The 17368-nt window shown below is 37.9% G+C and overlaps 1 protein-coding gene across 1 annotated transcript; it reads right to left on the reverse strand.

The window, feature by feature from the left end:
- Nucleotides 1–16432: 16432 nt before the first annotated feature.
- LOC117904022 (plasma membrane ATPase 2-like) lies at nt 16433–16915 on the reverse strand. The gene is made up of 2 exons (XM_034816554.1): nt 16734–16915; nt 16433–16667 (listed from the first exon to the last, which is right to left on the reverse strand). Exons 1-2 carry the CDS (start codon nt 16913–16915, stop codon nt 16433–16435), a joined length of 417 nt encoding a protein of 138 aa, XP_034672445.1.
- Nucleotides 16916–17368: the final 453 nt, after the last annotated feature.

Consider the following 17368-nt stretch of genomic DNA (forward strand, 5'->3'; position numbering starts at 1 on the left):
AACCAGTTCCAAGCAAAAGTTAGGGTATTCTGATCTAATAATGCTCGAGAATACTTTAACACAAACCTAGGAAATTTTTTTAAGAGTCAGGAAATTGGACATCAAAGTTCATGTGTTGATACTCCTCAAATAGAGTATTTGAGACAAAAAAACATGCACCTTTTGGAAGTTGCTAGATCCATTATGCTTACCATGAATGTTCCCAAACATTTTTTGGGCAAAGCAATTCTTACTTCCACTTACCTTATCAAAAAAATGCCTTCTAGAACTCTTTAATTTCAAACACCTCTCTAGAAACTCCTCCAAGTCCATCTAAATACTCAAATAATGTCCACTTTGCCACAAAAAATATTCGGATGCACTGCCTTTGTCCATATCCATCAACAAAATATTAGCAAACTTGACCCTAACGCCAACAAATGTCTTTTCCATAGATATCCCCCCACACAAAAGGGTATAAGTGTTATTCCCTTTCTACCAATAATCTATGTCACCTCCTTTGAAAATCAATCGTTTTTCACCAAAAATAACATTCAGGAGGAGAACATACAAGAATGTGGCTTTTAGTTTCAAAAAGTTCCCATAATTGAACTTGGTGCTTCAATTAATCAACCTATACCTAATATACCTCAACTTATCCTTTATGAAATTCTTGAAATTCCTCTTGAACAACATGTCCCTTCAACCTCTCAACCTAAGCCAACTATTCCCAACTCTTTTTCTACACAACATGCGGATAACACTAAGTTACGTGTTTACTCAAGGAGGAAAAGACCTTAAGAAGAATCAGAGGATCACACTATTCCAGAGTAAAACAAAGAATCCAATCCAAGATCAAAAAGTCCAAGTAACTCAATTCAAGAAACTAAAGTCTTTTTTATTTTTATTTTTTTGATAAACAAAAGCTTGTATTAAGAAGCACAAGAAAAAAAAAAGGGTGCACCCAACGTATACAATAAGTATATACAAAAAAATAAAATAAAATAAAATAACACAAACACCATAAAATAAATATAAAAAAACCAAGAAAAAAGCAAGGTATCCACAATAGAGAGTCTTCAAAAAATTCAAATGAGAGGGGATCTCCACATCCAACAATTGTTTAGACCACTCCAAAAGAGATCCGAAAAAGAGAACCCTTGGCCTATGATTTAAAAAGTTCATCGTTTTCGAAGATCCTTCGATTACGCTCTCCACAAATACCTCTTCTTATTCCCTAGTTCCTTGAATTTCCATTTTATGAGATGATTTCTCACTAAAGCCAAGAACACCTAAACCAAACCAAAAATTGTTAACAACATCGACCAAAGTTGTCTTGTCCTATCATAATAAATCAAAATTATGATCAATCGACTCTTCACTATTTTTATAAAGAAAACGTCGACTAACCAAGGGTCATCCCCTCTTCATCAACATATTTACACTTAATATCTTCCCCCACATTGCTTTCCAAGCAAAAATAAAATAAAATAAAATAAAATAAAATTGAGTTTTGAGAGGGGCACCTAATCCCTAAACCTTTTTAGCTGGAAATAAAAGATTGTTCTCAACCTTTAGAAAATTATAATAAGACTTGACACTATACTTTTCCCTCCCATCATTTTTCCAAATTAGAGTGTCATCCCCTTCTTGCACTTTTGAAGAAGAAATATGTTCTAATAATTGAGGCACCTCATCTAGCTCCCAATCTTGGAAGGGTCTTCCAAAACAAAGCTCCCAACATCCACCTCCACCCCCTCCCCTTCCCCTTAAATCTACCACTGTTGCATTCTTGTGGGAAGAAAGCCTGAAAAGTGTTAGGTAAACATCCTTCAACTTAATCTCCCCAACCCAACTATGACATGAAAATCTTATGCGTCTACCATTTCCAATGTGGATGTTGGTTCTAAGAATAAACTTTTCCCAACCTTTTCTAATGAATTTTCAAAGACTTATCTCATAAGAACCTCTCAACTTTGTAGTGGTCCAAACCCCTTCCACCTCCCCAAATTTTCCACGAATGACTTTTCTCCAAAAACTTTCCCTCGTAAAAGAGAATTTACATAATCATTAGCATAACAAGGCTTGATTAAGGCCCTCCAAGTGCCTTAGCCCTAATCATCCATGTTTTTTATCCTCACAAACCTCTGCCCAATTTACCAAGTGAAATTTCCTCATCTCTTTTATATCCCCTCACAAAAATTTCTTTCAAATTCTCTCTAATCTGGTTCTCACTTTCTTAGGGATTACAAAGAGATACATAAAATAGATCGGGAGGCTTAAGAGACTCTTAATAAGGACGAGTCTTCCACCTTTGGATAGGTATTATTTTTTCCATGCAACCAATTTCGTCTTAAATCTTAACTCTATTACATCTCAAACACCAATTGATCTATGAGGGGCTTAAAGGGGTAAACCTAGGTAAAAAGTAGGAAATCTACCCACTTTGCACCTAAACAAGATAGCAACTCTGTCCACATACTCCATGCCCCCTATCGAAATGATTACACTTTTTTGAAAATTTATTTTTAGTCTTAAAACCAACTCGAAGCAAGTGACAATCCACTTCCAATATTTCAATTGATCTTCATCATCCTCGCAAAAGAGAAGAGTATCATTTGAGAATAATAAGTGAGAAACTTGAAACCCTTCTCCCTCTTTACCTTCTATTTTAAAACCACTAATAAAACCTCCCTCCTCAGCCTTAGCAATTAATCTGTTGAATGCTTCTATAATCAAAATGAATAGGTAAGGTGAAAATGAGCCCTCCTACCTCAACCCCTTATATGTCGAGAAGAAATTTGTGGGAGTGTCATTAACTAAAATAATAATTCTTATCGCAAAAATGTAGAAGAGGATCCATTATCTCCATTTGGGGCTAAAACCCATCTTTTCTAAAACTGCAAGTAGGAACTTCCAATTTACATCGTCATAAGCTTTCTCTATGTCCAACTTGTAAACCAGCCCCACATTGGAACTCTGTTTCCACGAGTCGATTGTCTCATTTGCTACAAAGCATCCAAAATTTGTCTACCCCCTACAGATGCATTCTAACTATTCGAAACCACTTTGCGAATCACCTTTTCAGATTATTAGCTAGAACTTTATCAAGAATTTTATAGAGACTCCCCACAAGAATAATTGAACTGAAGTCTTATATGTCCCTTGCCCCTCCCTTCTTCGGGATGAGGGCTAAAAAAGTTTCCTTCAAGTTGCAAGCTATGATATTCTGTAAATGGAAATCCTTAAAAACCTGCATCACTTGCCCACTCACTATAGGCTAGTAAAACTTCCTGAAGGTTAACAAGAAACCATCCAACCCAAGAACCTTATCACCCCCTAATTCTAATATTGCTTTGGTCACCTCCTCCTCTAAAAACCAACACTTCAATCCCTCATTATCCTTGGAATCAATTCTCATAAATAACTCTGACGCTATATTAGGTCTTTGCGCTTGGGATTCTTCAAACATAGCTTTGAAGTATGAACCAATCCCTTCTTTGATCTCCTCCTCTTTTTCCAAGTGAATTTCCCTAATAATAAGGCCACAAATAAAATTTTCTCCTCTTCTCGTATTACTCATGTGATAAAAAAATCTGGTGTTATTATCTCCTTCATTTAGCCAAAGGGTCCTTGATTTCTGCCTTTAAGAAGTCTCTTCTAGGATGGCTAAATGACTATATTCATCTTTAGTTGTGCTTTAACTTCTCCTATCCTCTTCAGAGAGGAGCCTTAGCCATTGTACATTATCCCAGTAGTTTATTTGCTTTAAAGCAGCATCCTTCCTAGATGAAACATTTCCAAGCACCTCTTTATTCCATGAAGAAGAAGGAGAAGATGAAAAATAATAAGAGAGGAGAAGGGAGAAGAAAAAGTGTACCTTCTTGTGTGACTCCTTCAATGGGTGTTGCCTAAAATAAGGCAAGGCACCAGGTGTTTGCATCACACTGCCTTGTGCCTAGGAATGCCTAAAATGTGCCTTTCACAACTATAGGTATTTAAAATTAGAGTTTCTTTTATTGTTGAAAATGGGAGGGGAGAATTAAGTTTTAGTTGGACAAGTGAAGTGGAAATATCTTGCTAAGACTTTTTCCCCAACTTATTTGTCATTGCCAATTCAAGGGAGTCATAGGTAGAAGATATATGGGAGCAAGATGGGGAAGTGAGTCACTGAAGTCCATGTTTCTCAAAATCGTTTCATGATTAGGAGTTAGAGGTGGTAAAAGTTGCCTTGCAAAAAATTCAAAACCATTCGATAAGGTGTGATGCATAGAATAGAATGGCTTGGTCAATTTCAAGAAGTGGAAATTTGTCTATTAAAGTTTTCTATTCATTTTTAGTGCCATAGGGTTTAGAGGCTTTCCCATTTAAAGTTTGGAATCTATGGGTTCTAATGAGAGTTAGTTGTTTTGCATGGAAAGTAACTTAGGGAAGGATCTTGACATTTGACCATTTCAAAAGAAAAGGGGTGTTTTTAGTAACTAGATGTTATATGTGTAAAATAGAGGAGAAATCCATCGACAAAATTCTTCTTCATTGTGTTATAGCTAGAATTTTATCGTTGTTGGTTTTTTTCTTATTCGGGTTGTAGTGGATGATGATTTTTTCAATTAGATTGATGTTGCTAAGTTAGACTAGGGTTCAAGTAGGAAAAAGGCAATAGAAAGCTTGGTTAGCTACCTCGTTGTATCTTCTTTAGATGATTTCGTGTGAAAGAAATCAAAGGGCTTTTGAAGAGGTGGAAATCTCGAATCAATCACTTAAATCATTTTTTACACATGTCTTTATAAATTATGTTAGGCATCATATAAAAAGGAATACTATATTTTTAATAGATTTTGTTGATTGACTAGGAGCCAAGTCGATGTGGCCAAGTGTTATTTCCTTTGATTTCTCTCCTTTATTTGTTTTTTTCACTTGGTACCCTCTATATACTTCCTATGTACATTGGTGCATCTTAGTCATTTCCTTTTGTATCATCTTCATTTTCCTATTTATAGTGTCTTTTTGTGTGCTTATAAAAAAGATTAATATTATGGAAAATTGTAGTTACTCAAAAAAGGAGTTTCATACATAAGATACAATTATACTACTAGTTAAAAGAAAATACTATCTCAAATAGTGGTTTAAATTCTTAATAAGCATCTTGTAAAAGGATGGGAGGTTGCAAATTGCACTTTCACACCTTATCCAAAAACACAATGATCTCTAAGTACTCCAATCCTTGATAAGAACATTCATCAATTTTATTTTTTATTTTTTTGATAAGAAACAACAATGAATTAAATTAAAAAAGGGTTTAAGAAGTGCAAAAGAAATATGAGGAATCCTCCCAAAAAAGAGAGTTAAACATAATGAATATCAGAAGAAAAAAACTATTTGGTAATTACATAAAGTAATCTCTTCTTACTAGTCTACACCCTTGGAGCTACACACCACTAGCCAATCTAGTTGAACCACATTAAGGGGAATGCCCTTAAAAAACGTGGTGTAAGAAGCCCAAAAAGAAGCAAGGAAGTGAATGTTATCCCATAGAACCTCTTAATTCCTTACCTTATCCTCAAATATCCTAGTATTTCTTTCCTGTCACACGACCCAAATTAAAGTAACATAGACAATTTGACACAATACCAGGCCTCTCTTGGATCTTCTTAAACCCTTATAATTGATGGTCATCATGTCAAAAATGCTCCTCGAGGGACCCAATCCATCTTAGCTATTCAAAATAATATGTCCACAACCCCATCATCAGAGGACAATGTAAGAAGATATGGTTTGCTGATTCTCCATACTTCATACACAACTTATAGACATCAGGACTGAGAGCTTTATAAGGCCTTCTCAATTGTAGCAAGTAATTAATATTTACCTTCTTGTGTGCCACTGACTAGACAAAGGACTTGACCTTAAAATGGACTTGAGATTCCAAAAACAAAATTAGTAGGGAAAGCTGGAGATGAATAAAAAAGGTGGGACAAGGCTAGAAAGAAAGACTTGACTATACATAACCCTGAAGAAAATAAAAGACCAGGATCTCGCATCTGAAACAAATGGGGTTAAGGGCAAACAAGCAAGAGAAGAGATGAGGCTTTTTAATTCTTCTATCTCAGAATCAGAGAGGTTACAACAAAAATTAAAGTTCTAAGAAAAGGGATGAGTAGACCCAAGAATTGAAGAGATGGGAAGATTTTTAACTATGACTATTTTGAATAGTCTTAGAAATTAGGATCCCAAATATTGGTCCCCCCACCACAAGTCTTCCTAAAAACGCATTCTCTCCCTATCTTGTACCATAAACCAAGTGTATATGGTAAAATCCTGAAAAAAAAATTGTAGCCTCTCAAGGGCAATGATGTGACCATCTGACTATAGTGTTGGCATCCCATTCATTAGTATGTGTCTCAAATATGCTAAGAATGACCTGATGCCACAGAGCATAACTCTCCCCCTTTTGCCTTTAATTTATATACTAAATCCCAACTAATAAGATGGTCTCTCTTGTACTCCCCATCCCCTAACCAAAGGAAATCCCTTTGCAATCTCTCGATTTTTTCGACTACTATAGCGGGAATCTTGAACAATGATAGAAAGTAGCTAGGAATGTGGGATAGGCATGAGTGGATAAGAGTTATCCTTCCTCCTAAAGATAAATAAGCCCTTTTTCACCCATCTAATCTTTATGAGATTCTCTTAATCACTAGATCCCAGAATCCACAAGCTTTTAGGTCCCTTGCCACCCGAGAGGAAGACCCAACTAGGGTATTGACCAATTAGAAGTCTTGCAATCAAGAGTCAAAGCCAACCTAGTGAGATGATCTTGATCAAGATTGATGCCAAAAAGGGTACTCTTGTCAAGATTGACCTTGAGTCCAGAAATTTGCCCAAACACTAATAAAATAATCTTACGAGTTTGTAGTTCTTCCACACATGTGCTACAAAAGATGATGGTGTTATCTAAAAATTGCAGATGGGACACCCTTATTTTATTCCTACCTACACTAAAGCCCTCCAACAAACTTCTCTCTACTACTCTTAGCATCATCCTACTCAAAACATCAGCTATGATAATAAAAGGAAAAGATGATAGAGGATCCCCTTGTCTTAATCCTCTAGTTGCCTTGACCCACCATTCGACATTTCCATTTAGTGAGACTGCGAAAGAGACCAAGGACAAGCAACCTCTTATCCAAGTCCTCCATCTAGGACTAAACTCCTTCCTCTCCAATACATGGTCCAAAAAATCTCATTCCACATGATCATATATGCCTTTTCAAAACCAATTTGGAAGACTACTCCTTCCTCCCCTAAGCGTCTTCGCTCATCCACTATCTCATTAGCTATCAAAATTGCATTCAAGATTTTCCTCCCCAGAACAAAAGCTCCTTGATTAGAATGGATAGTTTCATGTAGTACACTTCTTAATTGCCCTGATCAGACTTTTTTTATTATCTTGTAGAGACATGTGATCAAGCTAATAAGTGTAAAGTTTGAAACTTTTTTTAGGCACTAGTGCTACGAAGGTGACATTAGTGCTTTGATTAATTGTCTCACTCCTATGAAACTTTGCGAACAACCTTACTAAGTCCTCCTTGATCACATCCCAACATTCTTGAAACAGTGCAATGGTAAAACTATCAGGCCTCGGCACCTTATCCCTATCCAACTGAAAGATGGCTTTACAAATATCTTCTTCAGTGAATAGGGAGTCCAACCTATAAACACTCTCTACTGAGATGGGGGAGCAAACTAAGCCTTCTATTCTCCAAGACTTTCCAAGACCCTCTATTAGAAACCCACCTAAAGAAGAAAACTCAACTCTAATCGAGCATTCTATAAAAAGGTTAGGGGCCTCACTAGGCATGTTGGGTAGGGATTAAGGGAGTTAATACCCTCAGATACTTGGTTCAAACAAGGTAACTGGGACTCCACAACATCTGGAATGGGACTGCTAACAAAATATTCACATAGAGCACCATCATCATTTTTGGGCAGAGCATGATTAGAAGAAAACAAAGGGGGATGTGCTTAGACAAAGGATAAGAGAAAAGCTGAAAATGATGTCTGAGATAAGGAAAATGAAGATACCTTTGTTTTCCACTACCATCAAACCACAAGCCCCCACTAAGAACCGCCATTTTTCTTTGTTACTGGAATAGAAGGAAAAACTAAGACCGAAGAGCCATAATTAGCAAAACCCCTAACTCGTAGTCTCCTCTGCCTGCAATGTTAGAAAATGCACAAAATTTCACCTTTTGCTCTAACTGAATAGTTGCCTTATGTGAAGACCTTTGTTGAATAAGGCATTCACTGTTACTTGTATCACCACCTGTTGATAAAGCCCCTTTCCCATAACATCTTCTTCGGAGCCCTAATTGACATTTAGAAATGAGAGGACTCGGACTAAACCTTTGTGCCTTCTATGCTCCCACTTCAAAAGCAGTGTCCCATGGTGGAACATCTTGTGCTGAAGTAAAAACATCCTGCAATAAAGGTCTGCTTCGTCTTCAAAACCCTTGTTGGCAACCAGAGATTAAAGGACTAAGCCTTTTCCACAACTTTTTTTAACCAATTTTTAGCACACAACCCCCTAGTTGAGAAGAAGAGGCCTCTAAGACTATTGTCCCATTTACGATTGAAATAGGCAAAAAGGAGTCTTCTCCATGTAAAGAGCACTTCCCAGCTTTAGGTTTATCTCCATCTAACTCTTGGCCCAAAATCATTAAAGGGATTTCATTTAATTTATTTCCCCTCTCCCGACCTACTTTTGCTTCCACCAAGGACCTGGGTTCTTGAGAAAAATGGGTCCTTCCCTTTTACACAATATTTGAAGTCTGGTACCATTCCTCCATGGTTGAATGGGCCTTACCCCTTCTGGCGCAATCTTCACCAACTAACCTTGACCCAAAGGTCCCATTACTCTCTTTATTTGAATTCAAATTAAAAAGAGATGAGGTTTGGATATAGTTGTTCCCCACAAATGCACTCCTCTTGCAACGTGTTCCCTTAAAAGCATTCTCACGCTTTTGACTTTCTACTCTACCTTGAATTATGCCAAAATCCCCATTGAAAGACCAACCATTGGCCATTGGATTAGCCTTCTTAACCATTCTTTTGCCACCTCTTCATGAGTGAAACTCAAACCTTCCCCGCGTCGACTCACCCATTCTTCTAACCCGCATTTCATCTTCAGCTCCAGCTACTACAACTAAGATTGTAAAAACCCATCCCCCATCTTTCACCTCAATCAAATCATGAAGAAATGTACGTTACTTCATTGATATCCTCACCCTTGCCTTTGAAAGATTAAACAATTTAATAGTTCACCAATCAATCTCTACCACTATCTCTCACTGCTCCATAATTTTCTTCAGATGTTCCTCAAACCATAAATGGAAGGGCAAACCCCATAATTATGTCCATCTTCCTCTGAACTTCCCCAAAAATTTTGTGTTTTCTCTAGGAGACCACCTTCTCAATTGGACTATGTACTTTTCCTTGACCTTGAAAAACCTTAACTCTTGAATAAAGGAAGCTTCTTCAACTATTTATACAAAAAATAAACTTTTTCTGACAGATAAAGGGATAATAGTCACCATGCCTTTCTACCTTAAGAATCTCACCAGAGCATGACCAACCTCAGTCCAATCAACAAAAGATGTGGCACATTCACAAACCATTGCTCTCATCCATCTCCCAATTGGAATAAGACCTCCTCTCCTCAGTCCTTCCTCTTTGACTACACTCACAAAGGATTGGTACATAGGACCCACATTTTTGTATTTTATACTTTCATCCATGTACTGTTTTTCCTTTTTAGCTATATTTGAGGAGGGGGACCACCAAAATTGAAGAAATAGCATTTTTTTAGTTGCTCTCAACCCTTGCCTTGCTCGCCCTTAGGGATTACGAGAAAATTAAAATTTATTTTGGAGACAAACTTCGAAAGCTTGATAAACCTACCATAATTGTTGAAGCAACCTCACTTAAGTGAACTCTAGAATTTCCTTTGTATTTTTTTGTTGAAACCCATGTAACTCTTCAACTCAATAGTCTTCACTAAATGTTCAATCAACAAGTGAACCTCTTCCTTCTCGAAGCATAAAGAGAAAACAAAGCCTTTACTATAATCTGAAAGTGAACACCAAGTACCTCCGAACTCAGCTTCAAACCTAAACCTCTAAAGTCTTCTTTTCCACAAAGAAGATTAAGATTTAGGCCCTTTAGATAGCTTGCCAATCTATTTTATGTCCTTGTTCACTATTCCTAGATTGGCAAAATTGATATTAAAGAAGATTTAGAGGGATTTTTTATGGGGAGGGCGGGATTTAGAGAAGAAAGTACATTTAGTCAAGTGATCAACTATTTGTAAGGCAAAGTCAAGAAGAAGACTTAGGGTTTGATCTCTTTCGTTATTCAACAAAGCCCTCTTTTGTAAGTGTTGTTAGCGTTTTGCAAGTGAAAGGGATTCTCTATGGAAGAAAATCATTAAGGGAAAGTTTGGGGAGGAGGAAGAAGGGTGGTGTGGACCCGCATTTTTCACGTGCGTCCCCACTCGATTGGCGAGACTCGTTTTTTATTTGAGAAAAAATATTTAGTTTTGGAAAAGTTGGAGCCGCCACTTATTTTATTTTTATTTTGAAGGGAAAATAAAATGAGAAAGAAAAACCCTAAAATATGACTCCATAATTTTTGGAAAAGGCATGTCTTTGAAAAACCTGAGTCTAGGTCCGGGGATCAGGTTACTTATTCGGAAGGTACCTCTAGGAGGTAGCACCCCTCTAAGCCCTATAAAGGTCTCTACTGACTAAGTTAAGGGTAATGTGGCAATTAATTGATTAATTGTGGATACCTAAGTAAGTTAGGTGATTTCAAATATTGCATGCCTAACAAGAAAACCAACCATAAGAGAGAGTCGAAGCGCGTACCTGAACGGCTTCTTAAGCGCTATCATAAAACATGAGAGGTTAGCTTGAAAATATGACACATGGTATGTATTTTCATCAAAGATGATCAAACAAGCATCAAGGCAATCAATTATGGCATCAAACATGGTCATGTCTCATGAGAACATACACATTCATAGAATTTTAGGGTTGTGGGGTAGAAAGGGCGTACCTGATTAGCAAGCATCCACATCTCTATGGGAAACAAGGATATCTCAACAATAAATATAAAGTGAATTCAAGTACTTCATCAAGAAGAATCAAAAATCATCATATCAAGCAAACAGTATTGAAGTGAGTGTTATGAATGTGGGGCCCCCACCAAAGCCCTAATTAATTTTGCATGAGTTGATTCTATGAATTCCATTGTTTGGAATCATGAATTTTATTCATGCTTAAGGAAAATCAAGAAAATCAAGAAAATGGTTGAAAGTCAAAGAAAATAGTGAAAGTGCATGCCAAGAAGAAAAATGGCATCAACGAGCTTGTTAAAATTTGGATCTTACTACTTAAGGAAGGATTGAAGATGTTTCTTTAAAGTAAGGATTATTTGGATAAAAACAATTTGGAAAAGCACAATTTAAAACATGTAGAAGCATGATGAAGACGAGGGGTGTAGGAGGAAGAGGAGAATGTACACCAGGATGGCCATTTTTAGAAGGCAGTCTAGGGACGTGATCATGACTTGCATTGCTGGTGGTCGTAGATGCTGCTGTTGTTCCCTTTGAATTTTTCCCTTCTACTCTCTCGCATGCATTTAAGTGTTTTGCATCACTATGTTCTTGAGCTCTTCCTCATTTCTTGAAACCCTCCTGCATAAATCCCTGAAACTGGAGTCAGCTTCTGAAGATAACCCTAGGTCACAATCAAAATCCATAAAGTCAATTTCCTTCTTCTCAAGTCTTTCTGCGTGCCCATATTCAAAAGTTAACAGCTTTACTTCCTCCTCAAACTTGGAACTCAAGCGAATTCGCTCGGGTCCTTTGCAACAGATGAAACAACACCGGGCTGTTAATTCCTCAATTTATGTCATTAGCGAGCATTGAGTCATCACAGGTAAAAATAGCTCTTCTATGTCAGTGTACTGATCTACTTGTAACATCTCAATTTTCTTTGACAGGTCTTTTTTTTTTTTTTGTGTCTGAGGTTGTGGTTCAGTTTCTTTATTTGTTCTATTTCTGTATATCCCAGAACAGATCTTGCAAGGATTGAGTGGATTCTAACCTCTCTGCCAATTCAGGATTTTCCCAACTGCAGTTTTATTTTTTATAATTCTCTAACTCCTTTGCTTCATTTTCTAAGTCAAACTTGGACACCACCACTTATTTCAATCTTTGAGGTCCAATTCCATATCTGAAGGTAGAACTTTCTGTTCCTGCTGCAATTGAGACTATGAATTGTGTAACTTCTGGGGAGTCATCTCAGTTCGAAAGAATTGCAGGTGTTCAGTTCCTGCTGCAATTGAGACTACGAATTATGCAACTTCTGGGGAGTCATCTCAGTTCAAAAGAATTGCAGGTGTTCATTATGTGCAAGGGTCTGAAGTTGTTGCAATCCTTCCAACTTCCTGACAAGCTCGACAGTGTTGAAGGAATTCTTGAGAAATCTGGAACATATTTGTGAGTAATCTTGGAAACAATTGGGCAATCTGTAGGTTCTTCACTTGCTCTCTTCGCTGAGTTACCCCATTCTCTGATATCTAGACCTGCCACCTCTTATTTGCTTGGAGATCATCAACAAAAGGACAATCAAGGTAAAGTGAGCCAACTGATTCGTATTCATGTTGGTCAGGTGCTAACTTGCTGGTGTATTCTTTCAAACTAAGCGAGCTTGTTGGTGTGTTCTATTGGACCGGACGACGCTATATTTACTCTCAAATTTAGATCTTTTAATCTGAGTTTAGAATTAGTAGCGTCATTGGAAAGAGTAGAAGGCGACTCATCATCAACTGAAAATAGTAGGGAATGCAGACAGGAGGAATTCCATAGAACCTGAAGAAACCTTTCTCTAGGTTGACCCAACAAGTTGACAGGGATATCTCGAATGTGTTCCTCCTTTTGAGACATATTCTTTATGAGAAAACAGGCGTGAGCAGAAAGAGTAGATTCTCTGATCTCAACTTCATTTCCGGTATCAGATATTCGATCCTCCAGTCATGGTACTGTTGTTTCAACAATTCACAAGCAAATAACAATACGCTACGACTCTTCAATTGTCGAATAACCAGTAGATTTGCCTGATATTTTATCAATGGTGGAATGAGGTTCCTTCTCATGGGCATCAGAAGCCAACTTGTTTTCTGCAACTGGTGGGATGAACAAAGAAGCATGCTCTCAGGTTGGGTCAGGTACAAATCCAACTGCATTTCCTTCCATAGTTTCAGAAGAAAATCTAGAATGGGGCTTTTAGACTTTGTCAACTGGTCCATTTTGAATGATTCCCTTCAGAACCTTGCTTTCTCTGTTCTGTCTCCTTTTCTGTTCCGGCTCAAAATTTCAACTGTACGATGGTGTGATGCATTTGATTCTCATCTGAAGGAAAGAAAAGAATTTGTATGTGATTCTATTCATTTATCAAGAACAGGCTGATGATCAATCCTGAAATCCAACCATTTCCAGATAATTCAAACTCTACTACAAGTTGATCGTTCCCTTTTTCGATTGGAAGTTATCCTCAGATACCTTTCATTTTCATGAGTAGTTTATGCACCAAAATTATCGATGACAGTGTTCAGGAAGTAAGGCTCATCATGGGAAGTCTTTCTCTTGTAAGGCTTAATTATTCTCTAGTTGCAGCTTCATCCAGGGCATCAGTAACCCTTTTCTTGACAAAGATCACCATCCTCATTGTTACCTCTTTCACTGCATATCTCATTTAATAATTGGTGTCGTCATCTTTCTGAACAAAACCAGAAATGATGGTAGTCCAGGAATCTACATTGCAGATTGGCATTCACAAAAACTCCTTCACAGCTTGATCATTATCCCTGCATTTGGCATACAAACCAATGGTGGCAGCCCCCACAAAAAAAAAAAAGTCTTCTTTTCAGTCCCAAACCAATCATCCTCTGTATTCCGGCCATATAGGAAGCCTTTCCGATTGTAAATCTCGAACAGCATTACTCATAACCTCCAGTTCTGAACTCTCGGGGTACAGCCTCTTCATTAAGCATTTGTTGTTTCCTTCCCCCACTGACATCACAGTGGTTTTTGCTCTTTGCATGAAATGAACAAATTATTGATATTAACCTCAAAGCAACAGCGCCCCCCAAGACTATGGCTAGATCAGGAACATCAAACTCAATCCCTCCTTGATCATCAAAAACAATATTGAACTTAGTATGGTTTTCAGGGCCTAAGCTTACAATCCCTTAAAGAACCCTGACACCCTCTCTCTATTCCAAATAACGTAAGGAACACTGTGTCCTGCTTTATGGGACTTCTATGGAGCTTTTTTTTTTTGGCTTCATCATCATTTGAGTCTGCTGCTTGAATCATATTTGAATTAATTTCCTCCACCGCTAGGAGTTTTTGGTGTAAATCAATGCCAATATATTCTTCAAGAATCATATCAGCTTTGACGGTCAGTTTTCCTTGTTCAAGTAATCAAACAAATTGCCCCACATAAATAGAGAATGTCACCAGTCCAGCAGTGTCATTCTTGTTAGCACAACTTTCCTCAGCAGCTGGTGGAGTTTGATGACGTACTGCTATAATTGCTGCTACAGGTAATGAAATGACTCATTTATCTCTACAAGAAAAAAAAACACTCTAAATTTCGAGTATGCTGCACCCTTCCAACTGGACTGTACTGGTGATTGGCACGGATTCCATCAATGTAAAAGAAGGGCATGATGAAAAGAAGCTATAAGCTTTTTTTAATGATTTTATCTTGACTTCCCTCTGTAGAATTCCCAACAGTAAGCTTCATTGTTGTCATTGTTGCATTAAGAAGCTCATTTTCTTGATGCCTAACACTGAAAGCCATGCTATTTTCAATTTGATTCCAGATATTAACAGCAGAACGTGAAAGAACATCCTCAAAATCTCCAGCTCCATGGATCCCTGGAAGCAGCTTATTGGAGTGGCATTTCAAAAGCTAAACTGCGATTTTGGTTGACTTCAGATTTCTATGGATATAAACCTCCAATAAATTAGCAAATATAGCATCTTCCAACCCTTGAACAGTTTTCAGCGTAACATTCAGATCAGTAGTGCCAATATTAGAGATTGCCTCCAGTCTGAGTTGAAAAGGCAGGCCGAAATCATCGAGAAACATCAATGAAACAATCTTTTCAATGACAATGTAGTCGTAGCTCAGTGCCTTCTCAGATTCATGAAATCTATCAATGAATGAGCCAATCTGCACCAATGCCTTCAATGCTAGTTTCCATAATAATGCTTTGTTGAAATCCTCAACGATAACTGATATAAATGTCTACAGAGCATTCTCAAATATGGATTTTGGTATTGGTAAAAATTTCCCTGGGAAAGTAACCAGAATCTGCAAACCTTTCACCCCAGAGTAAATATCTGTCTCATAAACATCTTTGTTTGTGCTTGCATCTAATGCAAAACTGAAGGCCTTCATTTATAAACTTGAAGAGTTATGAAGCATGCAGCTCCATGATTCTTGTGCTGAAATAGATTTTGATGTGAGTTCTTCAGAGGCAACCACCAAATCTCTGCATGCAGCAAGGAACTTAATGTAGAGATAAAAGGCTCTAGATTACGGCAAAACCTTGATGCAATGTATTTTTCATCAACATTCGAAACAGACATTGGAATTTTCTGTAGGCTGGCAGAATTATTGGCAATTTCGACATCAGAAATTGCAGTAAGACTAAATCTTGACTTGCACCTCTTCCTTCATCTCATGGAAACAAACTGAGAGGTTTGGACATTAGGATCTGCACTTTTTCCATAGAACTGGAGCACCTTTTCAGAAGTCCCTTCTTTGGTCCCAGGAAAAGACTTTAGAGCTTCAACAAGAAAAGTCAGCAACTCGTCGGCCAGATGCAATCATCCTGCTGTGGTCTTTTTGCATTTGAAAACATGTCCTGGAGTAAAGCTTCTCTGGTCAAATAAGGTCTTTGTCCAAAAAGCTTTTGTACAGGGTATTCGAGAATTCAACTGCTTCAAGTCTCTTTAGTATATAACAATCAGCCAAGGCTTAAAAAAACGAAGTTGCATCTCCTAATGTTCCTTTCCCCAAGGTTAAGATCTCCAGATTCCTTAAAGAAGACATTGCTGTCACAACCAGCGAGTGAATTGAAGGAGCACCAAAAAATAAAACATTCACTTCAGTGGCATTCGGATATCTACGGCACATATCCTCAAACTATTCTTCAGACATGTTCTGATTTTCAAGATTCAGACACCTCCAGAAGTCTTCATGAGAACTACCAGCTCGCCACTACTTATAGACTGTAGCAGCTCGACAAAGATTAATATAGTCCAAGAAAAAGGAAACCATGTGCAATAAGTCATCTGTAAGGTCCATCTGAACTTCTAAATCTTCCATTTTTGAAGTACTAAATCCACCTCCTTCCTTGTCTCTCCCACTGGGAGTGCAGCTATGGAGGCGTCCTTGTACTGACCAAGTAAAGAAGCAGAAGAATGCATGTTTGTTCCCATTCTAAGCCTGTAACCCATCTCCTCGATAATGGCAAGTTGGTCATCAGCAATCATCTTGACATTGACTCCAAGTTTGAGAACTTTGCGGATGGTTTCTGCACTGTCATGCCTTGGAAAATCGAACAGGGGCAACGGACCAACAAACTGTCATGGACTGCCCAGACTCTTTTTACACTTGCCATCAGCATCAATGTTGTTCAAAGCAGCCTTCTTGTCCCCTGGACTGAAAGGAAGAAAGGGCACTTCTCTGATATCAGCTCGGGCCTCTTTCAAGTCAGCGAACATCCCGACAATGGTAGCATCAATGGCATCTATGATTTTCAGTCCCAGAAGCTCTTGCAGCGAGCAAGAGCACATGTTCCTTATCAACACCCTACCATCTCTTCAATAGCAGTCATCCTCTTGGGGATGGCGCCCTGCTGAGACAGTCTGTGATTCAATATCCATTGTCACCATTCCTTCCAATTTATAAAGTAGCTCATGAACTATGGAGGCCATGAAACTGTAAGTGTCATCCAATATACGAATCTCCTCGGGCGCGTCTATATCAGTCAGTGAGCTGACATTCCGAGTGGCCTTCTCTTGCCAAAAAAAATAAGCCATTCGACCACAGAAGCCTTAGTTGTGAAGACGTATCTTTGATAATATGGCATTAAAACAAGAAGGTGTTCCTCAAAATACAAGAAGCAAACTGGAGCCATAAAACCAATTTCTTTACTCCGTCTGGCATGGTGAGTATCTTCCAAAGCTCCATAGTCCTTCAAGATCAGTGAAAGTTCTTCCTGAACAGCAACAGAACTGTTTGAAGGC

The sequence above is a fragment of the Vitis riparia genome, chromosome 17 (genome assembly GCF_004353265.1).
Source record: "Vitis riparia cultivar Riparia Gloire de Montpellier isolate 1030 chromosome 17, EGFV_Vit.rip_1.0, whole genome shotgun sequence".
Classification (NCBI taxonomy): Eukaryota; Viridiplantae; Streptophyta; class Magnoliopsida; order Vitales; family Vitaceae; genus Vitis; species Vitis riparia.

Excerpts from the sequence above, each read along its gene's own strand:
- LOC117904022 (XM_034816554.1), bottom strand. The coding sequence starts at position 16,915 with ATGTGCTCTTGCTCGCTGCAAGAGCTTCTGGGACTGAAAATCATAGAT. Across the intron at positions 16,668-16,733 it reads AACATTGATGCTGATGGCAA|GCATGACAGTGCAGAAACCA; the intron begins GTGTAAAAAGAG and ends CGATTTTCCAAG.